We start from the raw sequence: 23607 nt of genomic DNA, 5'->3' as shown, positions 1-23607 counted from the left end.
TTCGCATGCTTTTACATACTTTCGACTCAAATATCTACTATGGACACCTTTTATTGTAAACAAAACAAGATTTTAATTATAAACCTACCTTTAAATTCATGTCTGTAATTAGTTGCAACAGCACTACAACATTTTTTGAATCATTGCAATTATCGACTATGTATTTAATGTCCATGTTTTCCCCTTTTGTTCTGTTCATTGTTATTAAACATTTAACAAACAATCGTCTACTTTGTTTTACAATTCCAGTGGGGCGTATGATGAATTATTAATGGCAAATTAGCCACAGAAGACAACACGTATACGCCATAGTACACCACCAATGGTATCAGGCGGAATCTAAAGGGGAAAACTCCTGCTCTGAGCTGACTATATATGACCAAAAGAGAGGCGACAAATCAAACAACAACAAGAAATTATTTGAACAATTTTATTGAAATGCAACGGCAGCAAATGTCACACAACCAAAACTATGGTCATAAATACTCTATAACAAGCAATCTGATAAAATTAACGGCATTTAAACCCCTACTTATTTACCCTAACAACAACGAATAATTAAACTAATAGCCCTGTAAACTCGGAACTATCTTCAAGGAAAAATGTCCCATTTTGCCTCAATATTGGAGAACATACGCATGGTGGCCATCAAAAGAAGCCCCATTGCCCAACAAAAGCAAGTCCCCGTAGAACCTCAGCAAACACCATCACCCAAACATCAGCAATGTCCCGTAACCCTATTAAATGAGGCATCTCACAATTGTGATGGTGGCGGAGGAGGAGGCGGAGGGGGAGAATCTGTCATAGATTCAAAAATGCCGAATGATACCAAACAGACAAAAATTGTGGCCAATCATCAAAGCTCGTCAGTTGGTAAATCTTCCCATAATGCCAATAACATTTCCCACCGTCATAATTCCCAAAATGCTGAGGAGCAACCCGATAAAGCTCCTGCCAGTGGTGGTAGTCTGAGTAATACCCCCATTAAACAATTGCAACAACATCATCATAAACGTCAAAGTATTTCGGGTCGCGGTTCTATTGGTTCGGCGGATGCTGCTCGCGGTTCACCCGGACGTGAACGTAACTCGTCGAGTCGTGGTGCTAATGTCATAGTGGAAATCGATTCGAGTGGTGCCCAAACCGTTGGCTCCAAAAACTCTTCGGGCGGTGGCAGTCGTGGTTCACGTGAACTTTCACCTACTCCCAAAAATCAGCCGAGAAAAATGTCCACCGATTTTCGTGGTCGCGCTGGCAGCTTCATACATGTTGATGAGGAAGGACGCAGTATTTTGATGCGTAAACCGGTGCGTTTGAAAAATATCGAAGGACGTCCTGAGGTATATGATACGCTGCATTTCAAAGGAAGAGAGGTAAGTGCAAGAGATTTGATTTTACGAATTTTTCTGTAGACATTAGGTTAGGATTAAGTGGCAGTCTGTCATCAGACTCATTTAGAGATTTGCGTTCATTGTGATACCATACAGGAACAGGAGAAGGAAGGAAGATGCCTTCTAGTTTCCACCTTTGACTCGCTTTAAAAAGGCCAACTACTTGCGAATCTTCATTTCCTCTAAATCAGACATGTTTCCAAAGAAATGAGAGCGTAAAGTGGAACTCCTTATGACTGCTAGTACGACACACACAAACGGCAGATGTTCTAAAGCAGTGATGGGCAATTTCACACACACTATTACACCTTATGTACGTGTGCAAGAACATGAGCCCATAGCTTTGGAAAAGTTTGCATATGTGTTAGAGTGCCCAACACTATTCTATAGTCTCTTCTTCCTCGACGTTCTCATAGCTTTTGCAGAAGTCGTTACATGTAACCTTTAGTCTGTCAGCATGTTTTCCGACCTGTTTTTTGACCTGTCATAATGGACACAATAGTTGAGACGTGTGTTCTAGCCAGTGACAACAAAGCGATAGACCTCTTAATGTCTGGATTAGGCCACATAATTTTGGATGGATAATTTTGGAATTTTCATAACCCCCCTTTCTGACCATCTATCATTCGTTGTGCTTCGGGTCTGATCCCGAAGACTTGTCGCCTGAGGCATGCTCATAGATTCCAGTTTCCCTGGAATGTGTAAGGTAGTTTCTAATCTCGCAAGCTCATTCGCTCTAAAATTTCCTAGGATATCTCTGTGGCCCGGCAGAAGTCAAGACTAAGAAGAAGGCTAAGAACCTGCGGGGAATCCAGGCTCGGAAAGAGGTGTTCAACCATTAAACTGTGTTTCTCCTCGCAATTGCCAACTCCAACTTCTCCTCGCCATCGCACATCCTCCAGAAGTTTGCATTTCCCTGCCTGGACTGCGGTGACGAGGTTTTGAGGCGGGAGTCGGACTATTGGGCTAGAGTCGGAGGTGGGTTTGAAGTTGAGCACGATCGCCCCGATTCCGAACCGCTTTTCGACTCCGGCTTAGTGCCAACTCCGATTTAAACTCCGACCCGAGGTCGAAGTCGAGGGTCAGACTCCCCAGCCCTGCTTCCTGTACCCAGCGCCTCGTTAAAGACCTGACATTGCTATGACCAGTCGGGACTCCTATTAGCAGTCCTAAGTCGTCCTTTCTTAGTCCCAGGATAAGCGACGTCCTGCGAAATACTCGGTCACAGGGCCTTTGACACCCTATTATAACTTACGGCATAAGCCTACGCCTTTTTCGCACAGTCGTCGAAGAAGTCGTCCACTCTACCAAGAAACACTGCCGCTTCGTTCCCGCCACACCTTGATGGCCTGGGATCCGGCAAAACCAGATTGTCCTTCCCATGGTTCGAAGAAGATCATTGCCTCTTCTTGCCAGATTCGACCTCACGCGGCCTGACGTCAGCTGCTTCAGCGCAACATGACTGTCCATGTATATCGTGACGGTCTGATCGAGTTACCGCTCCCGCAGCAACATTCCAGTGCCTTCAGGATCGCGAAGACCTCCTCCTAAAAAACGCTGCACCCATACAGAAGTCTATAAGAATCTTTGATTCCAAGGAATTCAATGAAGTCTCCTGCTTCAGTGGCCCCATCCAAAGTATACCCATCCGTGTATACCAAGAGTCTCGAGAAGATGGGTCGCCCCCTCCCCAGAGATCCCTTTTCGGGAAAACAGCTTCCAAGCCATCAATAAGGAAGGACTCCTTACTTAAATTGCTTATGGCAGAACATTTGTTCCATTAGTCGAACTAAGCATAGCGTTCCAGGCGCTTCGAACTTCTGCGCTCCTTCTCAAATCTCTTTCAAGGTGTCTTTCACCACTTGATCGTTCCATCGGGCTCTTGGTCGTCCCGGTTTGCGTGTACCGCTTCCAAAAGAATTCTTTGTTGGCACTTCTTCATTCATTCTGAACACGTGACCTAGCCTACGCAATCGTTGTATTTTGATGCGTTTAACTGTGCTATCGTCGTCATACAGCTCGTGGTTCATACAACGCCTTTATTCTCCATTTTGTAAAACGGGTCCATATATTTTATGAAGGATTTTTCTCCCAAAAACTCAAAGTACTACCTCATTCGCTTGCCCAAACACCCACGCTTCGAAAGGAAGCCCCTGGTATATAATCAGTCGCGTCGCATCCGTGTATACCGAGGGTCTCGGGAAGGGTGGTGTGCCCTCAACCCAGAGATCCCTTTTCGGGAAAACGACTTCCAAGCCATGAACAAAGAAGGACTCCTTACCTACTTAAATTGGCTATGGTAGAACATTTGTCGCATTAGCCGAACTTAGCATAGCGTTCCAAGCGTCTCGATCTTCTGCGCTCATTCTAAAATCTCTGACACCAAGTTTCGAGGTGTCTCCCACAACTTGATCTTTCTATCGGGCTTTTGGTCTTCCCGGTTTGCGTGTACCACCGTGTTTGCCTTCAAAAGACTTCTTTGCTGGAGCTTCTTCATCCATTCTGACAACATGACCTAGCCAACGCAGCCGTTGTATTTTGATGCGTGTAACTATGCTATCGTCGTCATACAGCTCATACAGCTCGTGGTTCATACGTCGTCGTACGTGATAGAGCTCCAATATAAAGTGATCTTTTGATTTGACATCTCAAGCCCACTAAGTCTCAATTTTTATCTGATGGGGCTGAAACTTTGTACGTAGTGTACGACTGCGGAATCTATGGTAGTGGGTTTCCAAGATTCGGTAGGGCCGAACATAGCACGCTTTTACTTGTTTTATGTAAAAACTAGCTAGCCTGGTGTGCTTTGCTACACCATCAAATGTTTGCTTCCCCCTTTTGACATGGACCGAATTTTAGAGTAATGCCTATTCGTATTTAACTCTCTAATAACTTTCATTAAAATCCAATATTGCTTCGTTCAGAATGCATGTCCATTTGGGCATAATATTGGGATGGGGCAACTCACCGGGAGTTGACCCAAATTTTAAATCAATTTCATATTTTACTCTCAACTACCTTTCGTTTGAGTCCCATCTTGTCTCGTTCGGTACACATGTCCATTTGGTGCGTTATTTGCGGGTCATGGGTCATCCTGCTTGGGAACAGATCCTAAACTTTTATATAAGTTTCATATTCTACTCCCAAGTACCTTTCGTTTGAAACCCATATTGTCCCGATCGGCCTATATGTCCGTTTGGTGGTGATTTTTGAGATGGGGCGGCCCCCTGGGACTTAGTATCAAATTTGTATATAAGTTTCGAATTCTACTTCCAAATTTCTTTTCATTTGGTACCCATATTGTCCCAATCGGTAAACATGCCATTTTAGGGCTGTTTTTGGGGATGGGGCAGGCACCCCAACACGTAAGGTCGAATTTTGATACCAAGTTCGTATTCTACTATTAAATACCTATCATTTGATACCCATATAGTACAAATCGGTAAACATGCCCGTTTGGGTGGGTTTTCGGTAGGGTTTCCCCCACGGTTCTTTGACCCCCCAAGTTTCATACCAATTTTGAGTTTTTGGCATACAAAATTTCGCTTAAATCGATGCCCCTATCTCCGAAATCTTGAGTTTTTAAAAATTATGATTAGGGGGAGGGTCCAGCCTCATCGCGGATATCACAAAATGAAGTACCCTTTATGTACCAACCGGATAATATGCAATTTTTGGCTGGTTTTTGGAAGTGGGGCAGGCCCCCGATACGTGAGGTCGAATTATTATATCAAGTTTGTACTCTACTTGTGAATACCTTTCATATGAAACCCATATTGTCCCAACCGGTAAATATTTTTGTTTGGGTGGGTTTTAGGGTAGGGCGTCCCCCTCAATTATTTAACCCCAAAATTTTATACCAATTTGGTGTTTTTGGGTTACCACATGCAAAATTTCACTTAAATCGATGCACCCATCACTGACATCTGGCGTTTTTGAAAATTGTAGTTAGGGGGAGGGTCCGCCCCCCTCGCAGATATCACAAAATGAAGTACCCTTTTTGTGCCAATCGGTAAACATGCCATATTTGGGCGGTTTTTGGGAGTAGGGCAGGCCTTCGATACGTGAGGTCGACTTGTTATACCAAGTTCGTATTCTACTATAAAATACCTTTCATTTGATACCCATATTGTCCCAATCGGGAAACATGCCTGTTTGGGTGGGTTTTGAGGTAGGGAGTCCTCCACGGTTATTGACCCTCAAGTTTCATACCAATTTTGTGTTTTTGGCATACAAAATGTCACTTAAATCGATGCCCCTATCTCCGAAATCTTGAGTTTTTGAAAATTATGGTTGGGGGGAGGGTCCAGCCTCATCGCGGATATCACAAAATGAAGAACCCTTTATATACCAACCGGTTAATTTGCCATTTTTGGGCGGTTTTCGGAAGTGGGGCAGGTCCCCGATACGTGTGGTCGAATTGCTAAATCAAGTTCGCACTCTACTTATAAATACCTTTCATTTAAAACCTATATTGTCCAAATCGGTAAACATGTTTGTTTCGGTGGGTTTTAGGGTAGGGCGTCCCCCTCAATTATTTGACCCCAAAATTTTATACCAATTTGGTGTTTTTGGGTTACCATATTGCAAAATGCACCCATCGCCGAGATCTGACGTTTTTGAAAATTGTAGTTAAGGGGAGGGTCCGCCCCTCCTCGCAGATATCACAAAATGAAGTACCCTTTTTTGTAATGGAGGACTAAACTCTACCATCTGTGAAAATTTCATGAAAATCTTGTCAGCAGTTTTTGAGTCTATTCGGAACAAACAAAGCGCAACACTTTCATTATACCCTACACCACTACTGTGGTGCAGGGTATTATAAGTATGTGAATTAGTTAGTAACACCCAAAGAGAAGATAGATAGACCCATTGGTAAGTATACCGATCGACTCAGAATCACTTTCTGATTCGATTTAGCTATGTCCGTCTGTCCAGTTTAATTTGTGTACAAACACCAGGTCGCAGTTTTCATCCGATCGTCTTCAAATTTGGTACAGGCATGTTTTTCGGCCAAGAGACGAAGCCTATTGAAATTAGAAAAAATCGGTTCAGATCTGGATATAGCTCCCATATATATGTTCGTCCGATTTTCAGTAATAATGCAATAAAATGGTCATTTGTTAACCGATTCTCTTGAAATTTGGCAGGAAGAATTTTTTTACGACTCTCGACATTACTGTTGAATTTCATGGAAATTGGTTCAGATTTAGGTATAGCTCTCATATATATATCGCCCGATTTTCACTCCTAGAGCCACTGCAAGCACATTTATTGATCAATCTTGCCAAAATATTGCACAACGCTTTCCTCAATGACTACCACAATATACATAGAGTTTGGTCAAAATCGGTTCAGATTTAGATATAGCTCTCATATATATGTTCGTCCGATTTTGAGAAATATTGCAAAAAGGTGTTCATTTGTTATCCGATTCTGTCGAAATATTCCAGGAAGGATTTTCTTATGACTCTCGATACTACTGGTGCATTTCAAAGAAATCGGCACAGATTCAGATATAGCTGTCATATGTGTATATCGCCAGATTTTCATTCTAAGAGCCACTGCAAGCGCATTGTTTGACCAATCTTGGCAAAATTTTGCACAGCGCTTTCCTCGACGACTACCACACTATTTGAGAAGTTTGCTCGAAAACGGTTCAGAATTAGAAATAGCTCCCATATATACTTTCGTCAGATTTTGGGTAATTTGCCATAATGTTGCTATTTGTCAACCGTAGTTTTTACTGTTTGAAAATATTTGCTCGCCGAGTCCATCAAAATTGGTTCCGAATTGGATAGAGGTCCACATTGTACTTATGAGGTAGGTGTAGGGTATTATACAGTCGGCACCGCACGAATTTTGCCCTTCCTTACTGGTTTTTATATAAAAGATACAATTTTTAAAAATAATCCATTTCTACAGAGATAAAATTTGGACAAAATTTTCTAAAGAAATAAAATTTTGTCTGTTTGCAAAATACAATTTGGACAAATTTTCTATGAAAATATTTTTTTGCCATAATTTTCTGCAGAAAATGCCCCTAGATTCAGTCATGGCTTCAAAACCATTTTCTGCAAAAGCTTGATAAAAGCCTATTAATTTTTAACTCACTGTCCTATGACAATGTTACTCATATCCTTTCCAAATACCTTTTATCACAGAGTTGAATTCTCCATATGCATGGACAATGATTTTACATTGCCCATGTATATGTATCACCTAAAGAGATATAAATTCATTTGCTCTCGAACAAAACAACATATTTCCATCCACACACTCTTACGTGTGTGTGTGTGTGCATTAGTTCATATTAAAGTGTAACATGTGTCTGCATAAAAAGTACAACTTGTTAACAACAATATCCGACTTTTGAGGTTTCCACTTAACTTTTACTCAGTTTTTTGTTTTGGTGCTGTTATCGTCGACATCCTCATCCTCATCGTTGCTGTTTTTATCAACATTTTATAGTTTTTTCTTTCTTTATGCATATATTTGCATATGTTTGTGTTCGCATGCCACGTATGCAAACAAATATTAACTACGATTGTGTATGTATAAATGTGCGTATAAATGAATTTTTTTTATCTCTGTAGTTGTGGCGGTTTTCGTATGAATAGATTTGTTTGTGTTTTTGTGGAGGGGAGGAAGTAAATTAAAATGTAAACAAAATAAAATTTAATACTTTCAACTATACGTATGAGTGTATGTGTTGCCAGCATCAGCAGAGTATTGTTTCCAATATCCCTTCTATAGTTCTATAGGAGCGATATGAGAAGAGTTGAAAATAAATTGCGAATTTTTGTATTGAAAATGTTTTCCATGTACCAGCCATATTTGCCGTAATCGGTACAATTCAATTAAACAAAAAAATGCAACGCATAATGATCTTCATTGGCTTTGGTCGAAATTTTTGCAACCTAATCCATGGAGGCCACCGTAGCGCAGAGGTTAGCATGTCCGCCTATGACACTGAACGCCTGGGTTCGAATCCTAGCGAGATCATCAGAAAGAAATTTCAGCGGTGGTTTTCCCCTTTTAATGCTGGCAACATTTGTGAGGTACTATGTCATGTAAAACTTCTCTCCAAAGAGGTCTCGCACTGCGGCACGCCGTTCGAACTCGGCATTGAAGAGGAGGCCCCTTATCATTGAGCTTAACTTGAATTGGACTGAACTCATTGATATGTGAGAAGTTTGCCCCTCTTCCTTAGTGGAATGGTCATGGGCAAAATTTGCAATTTGCAATTACTCCATGGTTTAAGGTTGAATTGGGTAGCCCAATCCGAAAATTGAGTTCACTCGGAGGCCAGTCCGGCCCATTGTGTCACCCTTACTTTACATACTTTAATTGGCTATGACAGAACACTTGTTCTACTAGCTGAACGTGGAATAGCGTTCCAAGCGCCTCGATCTTCTGCGCTCATTCTAAAATCTCAGACACCAAGTTTCGACAAGTCTCCCACCACTTGATTTTTTCATCTTCCCGGTTTTTGCCTTCAAAAGACTTCTTTGCTGGAGCTTCTTCATCCATTCTGACAACATGACCTAGCTAACGCAGCCTTTGTATTTTGATGCGTGTAACTATGCTATCGTCGTCATACAGCTCATACAACTCGTGGTTCATACGTCGCCTACATTCTCCATTAACGCAAGCTGGTCCATATATTTTACGAAGAATCTTTCTCTCAAATACTTCAAGCACTGCCTTCTCTGCTTTCACAAGTACCCATGCCTCAGAACCATATAACAACACGGTTAGTATCAGTGTCTTGTATAGTGTAATCTTCGTCTGTCAAAAGGTGGCCTTGTTGCTGAACTGCTTACTTAATCCAAAGTAGCATCTGTTTGCCAGTATTATTCTTCGCTTAATCTCAAAACTGGTGTCATTCGTTTCGGTTACGGCGGTGCCGAGGTAGATAAAGTTACTGACAATCTCAAAGTTGTGGTTCCCTACTTTCTCCATTTTCTCTATCTGCTCGGTTGTGCAAGGCTTTTTGGGAGCTAAAACCATCCATTTCGTCTTATCTCCATTTACTGCCAGACCCATTTTCACTGACTTCCTTTCGATTCATTCAAAGGCTGCAGCTACTGCTTCCGGTGACCTCCCTATGATGTCGATATTCGTCGGCATAGGCGAGTAGCATGTGTTCTCTTGTGATTAGTGTGCCATATCTATTCATATCTGCATCTCGTATAATCTTATCCAGCAGGATATTAAAGAGATCACACGAGAGGCTGTCTCCTTGTCTGAAACCTCGTTTGGTAATAAATGGTACGGAAAGATTTTTTCCTATTCTTACTGAAGAACGCGTATCAGCAAGTGTCATCCTGCAGAGTCTTATTAATTTTGCAGGGATACCAAACTCAGACATGGCTTGAAATACCTTTGAACGTATAGGTGTATCGAAAGCGGCTTTGTAGTCAACAAAATTATGGTAGTTGTGGATTTGTTCTTCTAGGGTCTTTTCCAGGATTTGGCGCAGAGTGAATATCTGGTCTAGGGTGGATTTATCAAGTCTAAAGCCGCATTGGTAGGGTCCAATTATCTCATTGACTTTAGGTTTTAATCTTTCACACAGTACGCTCGAGAATATCTTTTATGCGATGGGGAGGAGACTTATTCCTCTGTAGTCGGCACATTTCGTCTTGTCCCCTTTCTTGTGTACGAGACGTAGTATAATAAGGTTCCAATAATCGGGTATGAGTTCTTCTGGCTAGATCGTTCAGAAAGTTGATGCATACGCCTTATCAGCGTGTCGCCTCCGGTCTTAAATAGTTCTGCGGGTAACCCGTAGGCTCCTGCTGCCTTGTTTTTCTTTAGTCGGGTTACTGCTACTTGGACCTCATTCTGACTAGGTGGTAAACATTCTATACCATCATCAGGGATTGGTTTTGCTATGATCTTCCCCGGCAACGTCGGACACTAGCAGTTGGGTAAAATGTTCTTTCCATATCCTTAGCATGCTATCAGTGTCAGTTACCAGATTTCCTTCTTTGTCTCTGCAGGAGGATGTGTCTGCCCCAAATCCATTGGTTTGATGTTTTATTCTTTGGCAGAATTTGGGGACTTCAATCTGACTCCTGTACCTCTCAATTCACTCACACTCACACTCATGCCTTTCCATTTCCTTTTTCTTTCTACGGAATAGACGTTTCTCCTCTCTCCTTTTCTCCCGATATCTCTCCTTCATTTGGCGCGTTGCTACTGATTGCAGGGTTACTCTGTATGCCACATTCTTGGCTTCGGTACCATCTCGTCATTCTTGGTCGTACCATGGGTTTCTTGAGGGTGGCTTTGGGTACCCAGCAAATCATGGTCCTTTTTTCGTTTGCGTGGGTCGTCAACATTAGGGGGGTCCGTTTTTACTATTCCTTTGTTTCTCATAGTGATTCTGCTAGTTTTCCGTGGGCGGCTTACTGGCCCAGCGCCTCAACGTTATCGCGAGGCACTTGCTCCTAGATCCGATCAGCGTCTGCTCATGCATGACAGCGTGTTGAACATTTCAACGCGCCTGTCGTCGAAACAAACCTTTCGTATCCACATATCTGAGGAGACTCCCCAGAGACACATTTGCAAGTTCACCGAGATCGGAGAAGAACCGGCTCTTTGGGATGGAAAATCTATTTATCCTGTAGACACGAGTATGAACAGAACAGGTATTCGATCGTCTCTTCCACATCCTTATCAAGATATCGTTCACTGTAGTCGTTGTGCAAGACTCCCATAGTGTCAGGTTATTATTCTGGTTACGACACCTGTAATGAAGGCCACTGTAGCGCAGAGGTTAGCAAAGCCGCCTATGACGCTAAACGCCCGGGTTTGAATGCTGGCGACACTTCTCCTTGCCTTGCAGCACGCCGTTCGGGCTCGGCTATAAAAAGGAAGCCCCTTATCATTGCTTGAATTTAGGACAATGAGTTGTGTTAAGCCCTTCGACATCCTTCTTCAATTTGGCTCAGATCGGTCCAGATTTGAATATAGCTGCCATATCGAGAGACCGATCTCTCGATTTAAGGTTTTGGGTCCATAAATGGCGCATTTACTGTCCGATGTTGCTGAAATTTGGGACAGTGAGTTGTGTTAGGCCCCTCGACATCTTTCTGCAATTTTACCCAGATCGGTTCAGATTTGGATATAGCTGCCATATAGACCGATCTCTCGATTTAAGGGTTTGGGCCCATAAATGGCGTATTTATTGTCCAATTTCGCCGATATTTAGGACAGTGAGTTGAGTTAGACCCTTCGACATCCTTCTTCAATTTAGCCTAGGTCGGTCCAGATTTGGATATAGCTGCCATATAGACCGATCTTCTGATTTGAAGTCTTGGCCCCATAACAGGCACATTTTTTCCGATTTTGCTGAAATTTGGAACAGGAAGTTGTGTTAGGCCCTACGACATTCGTCTTCCATTTGGCCCATATCAATCCAGATTTGAATATAGTTGCCATATCGAGAGTCCGATCTCTCCATTTAAGGTTTTGGGCCTATTAAAGGCGCATTTTATGTCCGATTTCGCCCAAATTGGGAACAGTGAGTTGTGTTAGGCCCTTCGACATTCCTCTTCAATTTGGCCCAGATCGGTTCAGATTTGAATATAGCTGCCATATACCCCGATCTCTCGAATTAAAGTCTGGGGTCCATAAAAGGCGTATTTATAATCCGATTACACTGAAATTTGTCACAGTGACTTGTGTTAGGCTTCTCGTCATCCGTGTCGTATATGGTTCAGATCGGTATATATTTGGATATATTGGGTTGCCCAAAAAGTAATTGCGGATTTTTCATATAATTTTTTTCACAGCTTGTGACTCTGTAATTGTATTCTTTCTTCTGTCAGTTATCAGCTGTTACTCTTAGCTTGCTTTAGAAAAAAAGTGTAAAAAAGTATATTTGATTAAAGTTCATTCTAAGTTTTATTAAAAATGCATTTACTTTCTTTTAAAAAGTCCGCAATTACTTTTTGGGCAACCCAATAGCTACCAAAAAGACCAATATTTTGTTCAACAAAATTGAATGATGACTTTCTATTTGACCGCTCTATGTCTGTGCCGAATTTGATCTAAATCGGAAAATATTTCGATATACCGATTGCGAGTGTCTCTGAGTAGACATCCAATCCTGTCCCCGACTACAATCTGAAGGCGTCAGTGAAGGACGAGGTCTTATCTAACTCACACACATCATTCGCCTCCACTTGCGAGTGTCTCTGAGTAGACCTCCAATCTTGTCCCTGACTACAATCTGAAGTCGTCAGTGAAGGTCGAGGTCTCATATAACACACACACATCATGCGCCTCCCACTCCTGCCTTTTGAGAAAGCAATCCGAAACAACGTCTCCTGAATCGGGCTTGGCTAAAGATAGCCTGACACCCGCCTCAGACCCTAACACACGCCTATCTCCTGCATCCAAGGCCTACATAATGGAGCAGTGGCCATGCCCGTTTTCTTTCAGCATGCCAAGTTCATCTCAGCCTAAGCACTACCCAAACTGCCCCAAACCCACCTCAGACCCTGAGACACGACTACCTCCTGCATTCTGGGCCTCCAGACTGGAGCAGTGGCCATGCCCGTCTTCTTTAAGGATGCCAAGTTCTCAATATAGCCTCCAGACCAGCTTGCGATGTAGACCAGTCTCTGTAGCTTTAGAAGTTCCTTGGTCCGTGTACTTTTCTCCACAGCTTTCCAAGCTCCATATGTCACAACTGTTCGCACAATGGCAGTGTACATTCAGTATATCATCTTCGGGCTAACTCCCCACTTCCTTTTGAACATCCTTCTGTAGGAGTAGTTGGCATAATGCCCCACACCCACCTCAGACCCTGAGACACGACTACCTCCTGCATTTTAGGCCTCCAGAATGGAGCAGTGGCCATGCCCGTCTTCTTTCAGCATGCCAAGTTCCCTCAGCCTAAGCGTTACCTTAACGGCACAGCTCCCAAAATATCCCTCAATATAGGCTCGAACCAACCGGCGAGCAGGCCAGTCTCTGTACCTTTCGAAGTTCCTTGGTCCGTGTACTTTTCTTCACAGCCTGCCAACATACCAATGCTCCATATGTCACCACTAATCTCACAATGACAGTGTACATCCAGTATATCATCTCCGGGCTAACTCCCCACTTCCTATTGAACATCCTTCTGCAGGAGTAGAAAGCGAACATCGCTTTTCAGTACCTTTCGTCCGTATTCCTTTTCCAGGACAGTTTCGATTGAAAGACTAGGTCGTCGCATCCAAAGACAGGAGTCTGAAATCCGGTTTCCGTGTGAAGAGGACCAGCTTCGTCTTCCTGGGGTTGGTCCTCAACCCATTTTTCGTTGCGGTACGCCGTATCGATCGCTATGATATTTAGTAATTCGCTTATTAGGACCAGAAGGAAAACAAGTAAAAAGGCGTTTAGTTCGGCCGGGCCGAACTTTGGATACCCACCACCTCGGGTATATATGTGAACCACCTTTCGTCAAAATTCAGTGAAAAATGCATACCTTATGCCCCATAGCAGCTATATAGACATATCATCCGATTTAGACCATATGCTTATAAGTAAAAGTCATTGTTCAACCGAGATATCGGTCTATATGGCAGCTATATCCAAATCTGAACCGATCAGGGCTAAATAGAGGAAAATTTTCAAAGGGCCCAAGGCAACTCACTGTCCCAAATTTCAGCAAAATCGGAAAATAAATGTGGCTTTTGTGGGCCCAAGACCCTAAATCGGAGGATCGGTATATATGGCAGCTATATCCAAATCTGAACCGATCTGAACCAAATTGACGAAGGATGTCGAAGGGCTCAACGCAACTCACTGTCCCAAATTTCAGCAAAATCGGATAATAAATGTGGCTTTTATGGGCCTAAGACCCTAAATCGGAGGATCGGTCTATATGGCAGCTATATCCAAATCTGGACCGATCGAGGCCAAATTGACAAAGGATGTCAAAGGGCCGAACGCAACTCACTGTCCAAAATTTCAGCAAAATCGAATAATAAATGGGGCTTTTATGGGGCTTAGACCATAAATCGGAAGATCGGTCTATATGGCAGCTATATCCAAACTTGGACCGATCTCTTTCAAATTAACGAAGGATGTCGAAGGGCTCAACGCAACTCACTGTCCCAAATTTCAGCAAAATCGGATAATAAATGTGGCTTTTATGGGCCTAAGACCATAAATCGGAGGACCGGTTTATATGGCAGCTATATCCAAATCTGAACCGATTTGGACCAAATTGACAAAGGATGTTGGGGGGCCTAACATAACTCACTGTCCCAAATTTCAGCAAAATTGGATAATAAATATGGCTTTTATTGGCCTAAGACCCTAAATCGGTGGATCGGTCTATATGGGGGCTATATCAAGATATAGTCCGATATAGCCCATCTTCGAACTTAACCTGCTTATGGACAAAAAAGGAATCTGTGCAAAATTTCAGCTCAATATCTCAATTTTTAAAGATTGTAAAGACAGACAGACGGACAGACGGACGGACATGTCTAGAATGTCTTAGATTTTTACGCTGATCAAGAATATATATACTTTATAGGGTCGGAAATGGATATTTCGATGTGTTGCAAACGGAATGACAAAATGAATATACCCCCATCCTTCGGTGGTGAGTATAAAAATGGAGGGTATGAGTTTTCCTATTTGCAAAACAATGTCTCTCTTATAGAATGGTACGGTCTAATGAAAATCCGAGAGCTCTCCTAACATTGAGCTTAACTTACATCGGATAGTATTTACTGAAATGAGAGAATTTTCCCATTTGTTTCTCAATAGGATGTACGAAATTTTTTTCACAAAATTTTCCACCATTGGTAAGAGTATTGAAAAATTTTTTTGATGTTCTACCAAAACGTCTCGAGCTAGGGTTGCATAACAAAAAATCTATTCCTTTGTTAAATAAAATATTCTCTGACTTCCATGATATATAAAATATGCACAATTGCAGCAGTGAAAATAAGAAACTTATGCTTAAGTGTGTGTGTGTGTGTGTGTGTGTGTGTGTGTATGAGCATAGCTCTGTGTAGTTTATTGGACAAAAAAGTAACCAAAGCCATAAACGAGCGGAAGCGGAAACTTTCAGACTTGCAACAACATTGCCGCACACCCACAAGCCAACACACTACCAAGTTCTTTGACAGTTATACTTGTTTTTCCAACAATTCATGCAGAGATTGCTTGAGTGTGTGTTGAATATAATGATATGTGTTTGGTTGAATGTGTGTGTGTGTGTGTGCGTGTGTAAGAGAGTGGTGGGAGTATATGTTAATGTGTGGTGGGTATGCCCTTGTGCGTTAATAGTAAAAGTTTTATTTGAATTTTATTGTAATTTATTTAAGTTTAATCTCTTGCAAAACACACTCGTAACGGAATCAAAAGAACCGCAGAGTAAGAGAGAATGACTGAGTAAAAGAAGAAGACAGACAGTCACTGACTGTTTGAGTGCTTCACCAGCCTGGAATTTTTTGCCAAGGTTTTGGTGTCTCTTTGAGAGAAACTGTCGAAAAAGGCCCCGAAACTTTGGTCGTTTTGGCTTTTTATTGTTGTTTTTGGCTTTGATTGAGGCTGTTGCTATTGTTGTAGTTTTGTTTTTTTTTATGACATTCCCTATAGACAGAGGCTGCTGCTGCTTCTGCTGCTTGTGTTGATGTCAAAGTTTTGTTGCCATAAAAACAAAAATAAAACTAAAATTTTAGTAAAAAGTTAATTAATGATGACGGTTTTTGAGCCACAACAAGTCACACAGCAGCAGGCAATTGTCTGCAGCATTTTTATTGAGGGTAGAGCGACAGCTTTCAGGGGCAGGTAACTGCATGTTTAATGCTTGAATAATTACCGAATTTATTTGGTAATCCTAAGCAGCCTAATTAGGTTTGGAAGATTTTTCATTTATTTTCTTGAAATTAGTTTTCCCCCAGTGATTTAAGGCATGTCAGTCAAAGCTTTGCCATGAATGGGAAATTTATGGGAAAAAGTTCACTTTTTATGATGATGATGATGGCAATGAAATAATGAAATTTGAAAATTCTTATTCAAAGGGCAATTAAAAAGTCATTTTATGTTGTAAACTTTAGTTGAATTTTAAGTGATTTGACATACTGTCTTTTGGATAAAATTTCGTTAGAGTCCCTGGAGAGCTTTGAATGTCTAGTGTAATTGAAAACTTTGTTAGTGGCATAACCTACTTCACGCCCTTTTCATTGGTTTCCATTGGCATTTCTAAAGTGGAAATTATGCCAGCCACAACTTTGATGGAATGCCACAAACGTTTTTATGCCACCCACTTGGCACTTGGCCTTGAATGTATTCCCGCCCCCCACCCCCTGCAAGGAGACTTGCTAATATTTTGAAAAGTTTTAAGCCAGCACACTGTTGTGCAAATGAATTTGCATTGCAAAACGCCCAAGACTAAAAAAATATAAAATAAGAAAATGTCTTGTAGGGTTAATAAAATAACCAGTGGGAGTCAAATTTGCATAGAAGAGTGCAGTTGCAAAAGAAAAAAGGGTGTTAGAAATTGAACTGAAGGAAATTTTTGTAAAGAACGCCCTACACCATACCCAGCACAGGGTATTAGAACTTAGGGCATTTTTTTGTAATACCCAGAGGGAAGAGAGATAGGTCCATTGATAAGTATACCGATCGACACAGAATCAAGCTTCTAGGAACCGAACAAGGATGATCGACAGACCGAACAAGGATCAAGGATGATCGAGAGACATGGGAGCAATGGTACAGTTGTTGGAAATCGTAAGAGAACACCGCATGCAAAATTTGAGCCAAATAGAAAAAAATTGCGGGTTCCAGGGGCTCAAGAATATGGGAGCTGTATCAGGTTATAGACCGATTTAGACCGTACTTGACACAGATGTTGGAATTCTTAAGAGAACACTACCTGCAAAATTTCAGCCAAATCGGACAAAAATTGTGGCTTGTAAAGGCTCAAGAAGTCAAATCGGGAGATCGGTTTATATGGGAGCTATAGCAGGTTATTCACCAATTTGAACCGTACTTCGCACAGTTGTTGAAAGTCACAACAGAACACTACGTGCAAAATTTCAGCCAAATCGGACAAAAATTTCGCGTACCAGGGGCTCAATAAATCAAATCGGCAGATCGGTTTATATGGGACCTATATAAGGTTATAGTCCGATTTGGACCGTACATGGCACAGTTGTTGAAAGTGATAACAGAAGACCACGTGCAAAATTTCAGCCAAATCGTACAAAAATTGCGTCTTTCTGGGGCTCAAGAAGTCAAATCGGGAGATCGGTTTATATGGGAGCTATATCATGTTATAGACCGATTTGGACAGTACTTACCATAGTTGTTGGAAGTCATAACAGAACACTATATACAAAAATTTTGCCAAATCGGACATAAATTGCGGCTTCCAAGGGCTCAAGAAATCAAATCCTGAGATCGGTTTATATGGGAGCTATATCAGGTTATAGACCGATTTGAACCGTACTTGGTACAGTTATTGGAAGTCATAACAGAACACTATATGCAAAATTTTTGCCAAATCGGATAAAAATTGCGGCTTGTAAGGGCTCAAGAAGTCAAATCGGAAGATAGGTCCATATGGGTGATATATATGGTTTTGACCGATTTGGACTGTATTTGATACAGTTGTTGGAAGTCGTCACAGAACACCGCGTGCAAATTTCAGCCAAATCGGACATAAATTGCGGCTTCCAAGGGCTCAAGAATCAAATCTGAAGATCGGTTTATATGGAAGCTATATCAGGTTATAGACCGATTTGGACCGTACTTGGTACAGTTATTGAAAGTCATAACAGAATACCGCATGCAAAATTTCAGCCAAATCCGACAAAAATTTCGGCCTCCAGGGGCTTAAGAAGTCAAATCGGGAACTCGGTTAATATGGGTGCTATATATGGTTATTGACCGATTTGCACTGTATTTGACACAGTTGTTGGAAGTCATCACAGAACACCGCGTGCAAAATTTCAGTCAAATCGGACAAAAATTTCGGGTACCAGGGGCTCAAGAAGTCAAATCGGGAGATCGGTTTATATGAGAGCTATATCAGGTTATAGACCGATTTGGACCGCAATCGGCACAGTTGTTGGAAGTCATCACAGAATACCGCGTGCAAAATTTCAGTCACATCGGACAAAAATTTCGGGTACCAGGGGCTCAGGAAGTAAAATCGGGAGATCGGTTTATATGAGAGCTATATCAGGTTATAGACCGATTTGGACCGCACTCGGCACAGTTGTTGGAAGTCATAACAGAACACTATATGCAAAATTTTAGCTAAATCGGACATAAATTGCGGCTTCCAAGGGCTCAAGAAGTCAAATCTGAAGATCGGTTTATATGGGAGCTATATCAGGTTATAGACCGATTTGAACCGTACTTGGTACAGTTATTGGAAGTCGTAACAGAACCCCTCATGCAAAATTTGAGCCAAATCGGAAAAAATTGCGGGTTTCAGGGGCTCAAGAAGTCAAATCGGGAAATCGGTTAATATGGGAGCTATATCAGGTTATAGACCAATTTGGACCGTACCTGGCACAGTTGTTGAAAGTCACGACAGAACAGTACATACAAAATTTTAGCCAAATTGGACAAAAATTGAGGCTTGTAAGAGCTCAGGAAGTCAAATCGGGAGATCGGTTTATATGGGAGCTATATGTTAATCTGAACCGATATGGCCCATTTGAAATCCCCAACGACCAACATCAATATTAACTATATGTGCACAATTTCCAGTGGCTAGCTTTATGCGTTCTACCTCTATCGTGATTTTGACAGACGGACGGCCACAAGTTGGCGCCAGTGGACCATTATCTCTGAAAAATGGGGCATCAGATGGAAAAGTGTTAAAATTTTGTCAAAAATGGCCAATATCTTGGTTTCTTTAATACTAAGGGCTCCAAATTGAATAGACTGGTAAAGAGCGTGGTCCATATTATATTTACGGTAAACGGTTTCAGCCCACTATTTCCCAGTTGGCCACAGTGGACCATTATTTCTGAAAAATAGGGCATCATATGGAAAAATGTAAAAATTTTGCCAAAAATTGGCTAGTATCTTGGTTTTTTTAATACTTAGGGCTCCAAATTGAATAGATTCGGAAAGAACGTGGTCCATACTATTTTTCTGGTAAACGGTTTCAGCCCACTATTTCCCAGTTGGCCACAGTGGGCAATTTACTATGAAAAATTGGGCATCATATGAAAAATGACCAAATTTAGCCAAAAATGGCCAATATCTTGGTTTCTATAATACTTATGGCTCCAAATTGAATAGATTTGGAAAGAGCGTGGTCCATATTATATTTCTGGTAAACGGTTTTAGCTCACTATTTCTCAGTTGGCTACAGTGGACCATTATCTCTGAAAAATGGTGCATCATATGGAAAATTGCCAAAAATGGCTAATATCTTGGTTTCTTTAATACTTATGGCTCCAAATTGAATAGATTCGGAAAGAGCTTGGTCCATATTATATTTCCTATAAACGGTTTCAGCCCACTCTTTCCCAGTTGGCCGTAGTGGGCCCTTTATTTCAAAAAATGGGGCATCACATGAAAAAATTACCAAATTTTTGCTAAAAATGGCTAATATCTTGGTTCCTTTAATACTTAGGGCTCCAAATTGAATAGATTCGGAAAGAGCGTGGTCCATGTTATATTTCCTATAAACGGTTTCAGCCCACTATTTCCCTGTTGGCCAAAGTGGGCCATTTATTTCGGAAAATTAGACATCATATGAAAAAATGACCAAATTTAGCCAAAAATGGCTAATATCTTGGTTTCTTTAATACTTAGGGCTCCAAATTGAATAGATTCGGAAGGATCATGGTCCATATTATATTTCCTGTAAACGGTTTTAGCTCACTATTTCCCAGTTGGCCACTGTGGGCAATTTACTATGAAAAATGGGGCATCATATGAAAAAATTACCAAATTTTCCCAAAAATGGCTAATATCTTGGTCTCACGATGGCAGTATTATACATCTTGGTAGTTACCCTCCACTTCTTACCAAATATACTCCTGCAGGAGTAAAAATCCCAGGAGGATGTTCGGTAGGAAGTGGGGTGTAACTCCCAAGAAGATTTATTGGATGTATACGGCCATCGTGAGACCAGTACTGACCTATGGAGCACTGGTATGGTGGAATGCCGGTTACTATAAGAGTGTTCCAGGATAATTTGAGGACAGTTGAAAGGTACTCGACTCCAGGTACATTCAGATTCTTCAGCGTCAGTGTAGAGATTCCGTCGGAACCCAAAGCCTTGGCGCCACAGATGACATTTGTAATCTCGTCCGCAGCAAATTATGAAGGCTGTCCATCGGGTGGGAAACCATGGATACGACGAATGGCTCTCCTCCTTGCCTTGTCACTCTAGGGAAGCTCAATAAATTAAAGGTTGAACAACCTTGCGTATCTCTTCGGATAAGTCACAGTAACGTCGCCAAAAGTAACTGAGGTCCTACCATCCTTTCCAGCGGGGTTCGAGAACTACTTAACAGTGGACCACAGCTTGTGTAAACTGGTTCCATCCACAAATTCCGCTAATGTTCCATATTCAGCTGGCTAATTCTGGGTTTTAGTAGGGTCTGGGGTGGTAGGTCGATGATGTAAGGAAAACAACTTGAATTGCTACTTTGTTTACCACCACCGCCACCTATATGTCATTTAGTGAGATTATACAAAATATTTCATATATTGTTCTAATTTCTATCACCCCAAAACAATTATCCAAGTGTGCACCTTTTGCTCAATGCGAAAATGCAGTTAGGTTTTTGTGCCTCTTCGTTTCGCAGGATATTTTTATGATTATTTCCTTGCAGCTTTAGAGCTTCCTTCATAAATTACTTTGACAAAACAAACAAACTGTCAGTGAGGGCAGCAGTGTAATGTAATGACTTTCGAAGGGATAGCGCAAGAAGAACCAAGTGAAATATTAAAAGATTTTCTTTACTTAAAACTAACAAATTATCATTTGCAGAAGGAATGTGGTCATGCATATCTAATTAAGTTGCTTAGGAGGCACATCAGTGTGGGTAGGCGGCAGTGGGTTCTAAGGAACATCTGAGTGCTGTGGACTGTCTACTATTAGCGTTAAAGCTTAAGTCATTGCGATGGCGTTCAGAGTAGTCTTGACAGTCTTAATTTCGGTTGTAAGATGTGTTTAAAGCAGGCAACAACCCTCAAGGTCTGATAATGCATGGCACCGAGTGCGACCCCATAAAGTATATATTATCTTGTTGGCAACACTGGTTTTAACAGCTCACGCACGGTTCATGTTTTGTTTCACTGTCAAACATCTTCAGTTTGGGTTATAATTTAACCATAAATCGTCTTATTAACGAACTGCGCTTGCAAGACATTTTATTTTATTATCAAAATGCGTACTCTGTTAAGAAAGTTCATCGCACGCTTCTTCTATTTTATGGACGAAGCTCATTTTTGGCTCAATGGGTACGTAAATAAGCAAAGTAGTCTACTTTGGTGTGAAGATCCGCCAGAAGCATTGCAAGAGCTACCAATGCATCCGGAAAAAGGCACAGTTTGGTTTGGTTTATGGGCTGGTGGCATCATTGGACCGTACTTCTTCAAAGATGATGCGATGTGAATGGAATGTAACTGTGAATGGTGAGCGCTACCATGTGATGATATCCAACTTTTTTTTGCCCAAAATGCAAGAGCTTCGCTTGCATGACATTTGGATTCGACAAGATGATGCCGCATGCCACACAGCACGCGTAACAATGGACTTTTTGAGAGGTGAGTTCGGTGAACAATTTATTTCACGTTCAGGACCGGTAAATTGGCCACATAGTACGTGCGTTTTAACGCCTTTAGACTATTTTTTGTGGGGCTGTCTTTAAGCTTATGTCTATATAGACAAGCCCGATTCAATTGACGCATTGGAGGACAACATTGAAGCATTTATTCGTGACATAACGGCTGAAATGTTGGAAAGAGTACGCCAAAATTGGACTAAGCGGATTGCATGAAATCAACTTCAATCTTTAAAGTATATGGACCGTACTGTCGATTCAAGTAAAGACTTCATGCATTATTCCTAATTTTATGTGCTTTTTTGAAAAACTTTTAAAAAATCACCCTCTATATTCTAGATTGCCTCCACATTTTAAGTCTATATAACCATGTCCATCCCTCTCTCTGTCGAAATCACCATAGCGGTCCATCGCGTTAAGCTAGTCGCTTGGAATTTTGCACAGACACTTCTTATTGATATAGGTCGTTGGGGATTACAAATGGGCCATATCGGTTCAGATTTGGATATAGCCCCCATTTAAACCGATCCTCCGATTTGACTTCTTGAGCCTCTAGAAGCCTCAATTTTCATCCCATTTAGCTGAAATTTAGAACAAAGACTTGGGTTATGACTTACAACATCCGTGCCAAGTATGATCCGAATCGGTCAATAAACCGATATAGCCCCCATATATACCGATCCTAGGATTTGAATTCTTGAGCCCTTAGAAGCCCCAATTTTCATCCGATTTGACTGAAATTTGGAACAAAGACTTGGGTTATGACTTACAACATCCATGCTAAGTATGATCCGAATCGGTCTATAAACAGATATAGCCCCCATATAAACCGATCCCCTGATTTTACTCCTTGAGCTCTTAGAAGCCTCAATTTTCATACGATTTGACTGAAATTTGGAAGGAAGACTTTAGTTATCACTTGCAACATCCATGCCAAGTATGATCCGAATCGATCTTTAATCAGATATAGCCCCCATATCAACCGATCCCCGGATTTGACTTCTTGAGCTCTTAGAAGCCTCAATTTTCATCCGATTTGACTGAAATTCGAAACAAAGACTTGACTTATGACTTCCAACATCCGTGCTAAGTATGATCCGAATCGATCTATAATCAGATATAGTCCCCATATAAACCCATTCCCCGATTTTACTTCTTTAGCCCTTAGAAGCCTACATTATCACCTGATTTGGCTGAAATTTGGCCCAAAACCCTATCTTTTGACTTACAACATCAGAGCCAAGTTTTATTTGAATCGCTCAATATGATGATATAGGCCCCCCTAAATACATATATCCCGATATGACTTCTTGAGACCAAAATAATTCATATACCAACTCAGTTAATAAGAGTAAATTTTTAGCGGAATCCATTGTGGTGGGTACCCATGATTGGGTCCGGCTGAACTTAGCACTCTTTTACTTCTT

At 41.4% G+C, this 23607-nt stretch overlaps 1 protein-coding gene across 1 annotated transcript in view; it reads left to right on the top strand.

Moving 5' to 3' along the window:
• The first annotated feature begins 514 nt into the window (after positions 1–514).
• The window catches only part of LOC106083069 (nitric oxide synthase), a 317072-nt gene continuing 293979 nt past the window's right edge, over positions 515–23607 (top strand). Inside the window, exon 1 of the mRNA XM_013245896.2 lies at positions 515–1373. Coding sequence (XP_013101350.2) covers positions 603–1373 — 771 coding nt within the window. The 5' untranslated portion in view covers positions 515–602. The remainder of the gene's footprint in view (positions 1374–23607) is intronic.

The sequence above is a fragment of the Stomoxys calcitrans genome, chromosome 3 (genome assembly GCF_963082655.1).
Source record: "Stomoxys calcitrans chromosome 3, idStoCalc2.1, whole genome shotgun sequence".
Lineage (NCBI taxonomy): Eukaryota > Metazoa > Arthropoda > Insecta > Diptera > Muscidae > Stomoxys > Stomoxys calcitrans.
This window is presented reverse-complemented; position numbering and strand designations above follow the sequence as displayed.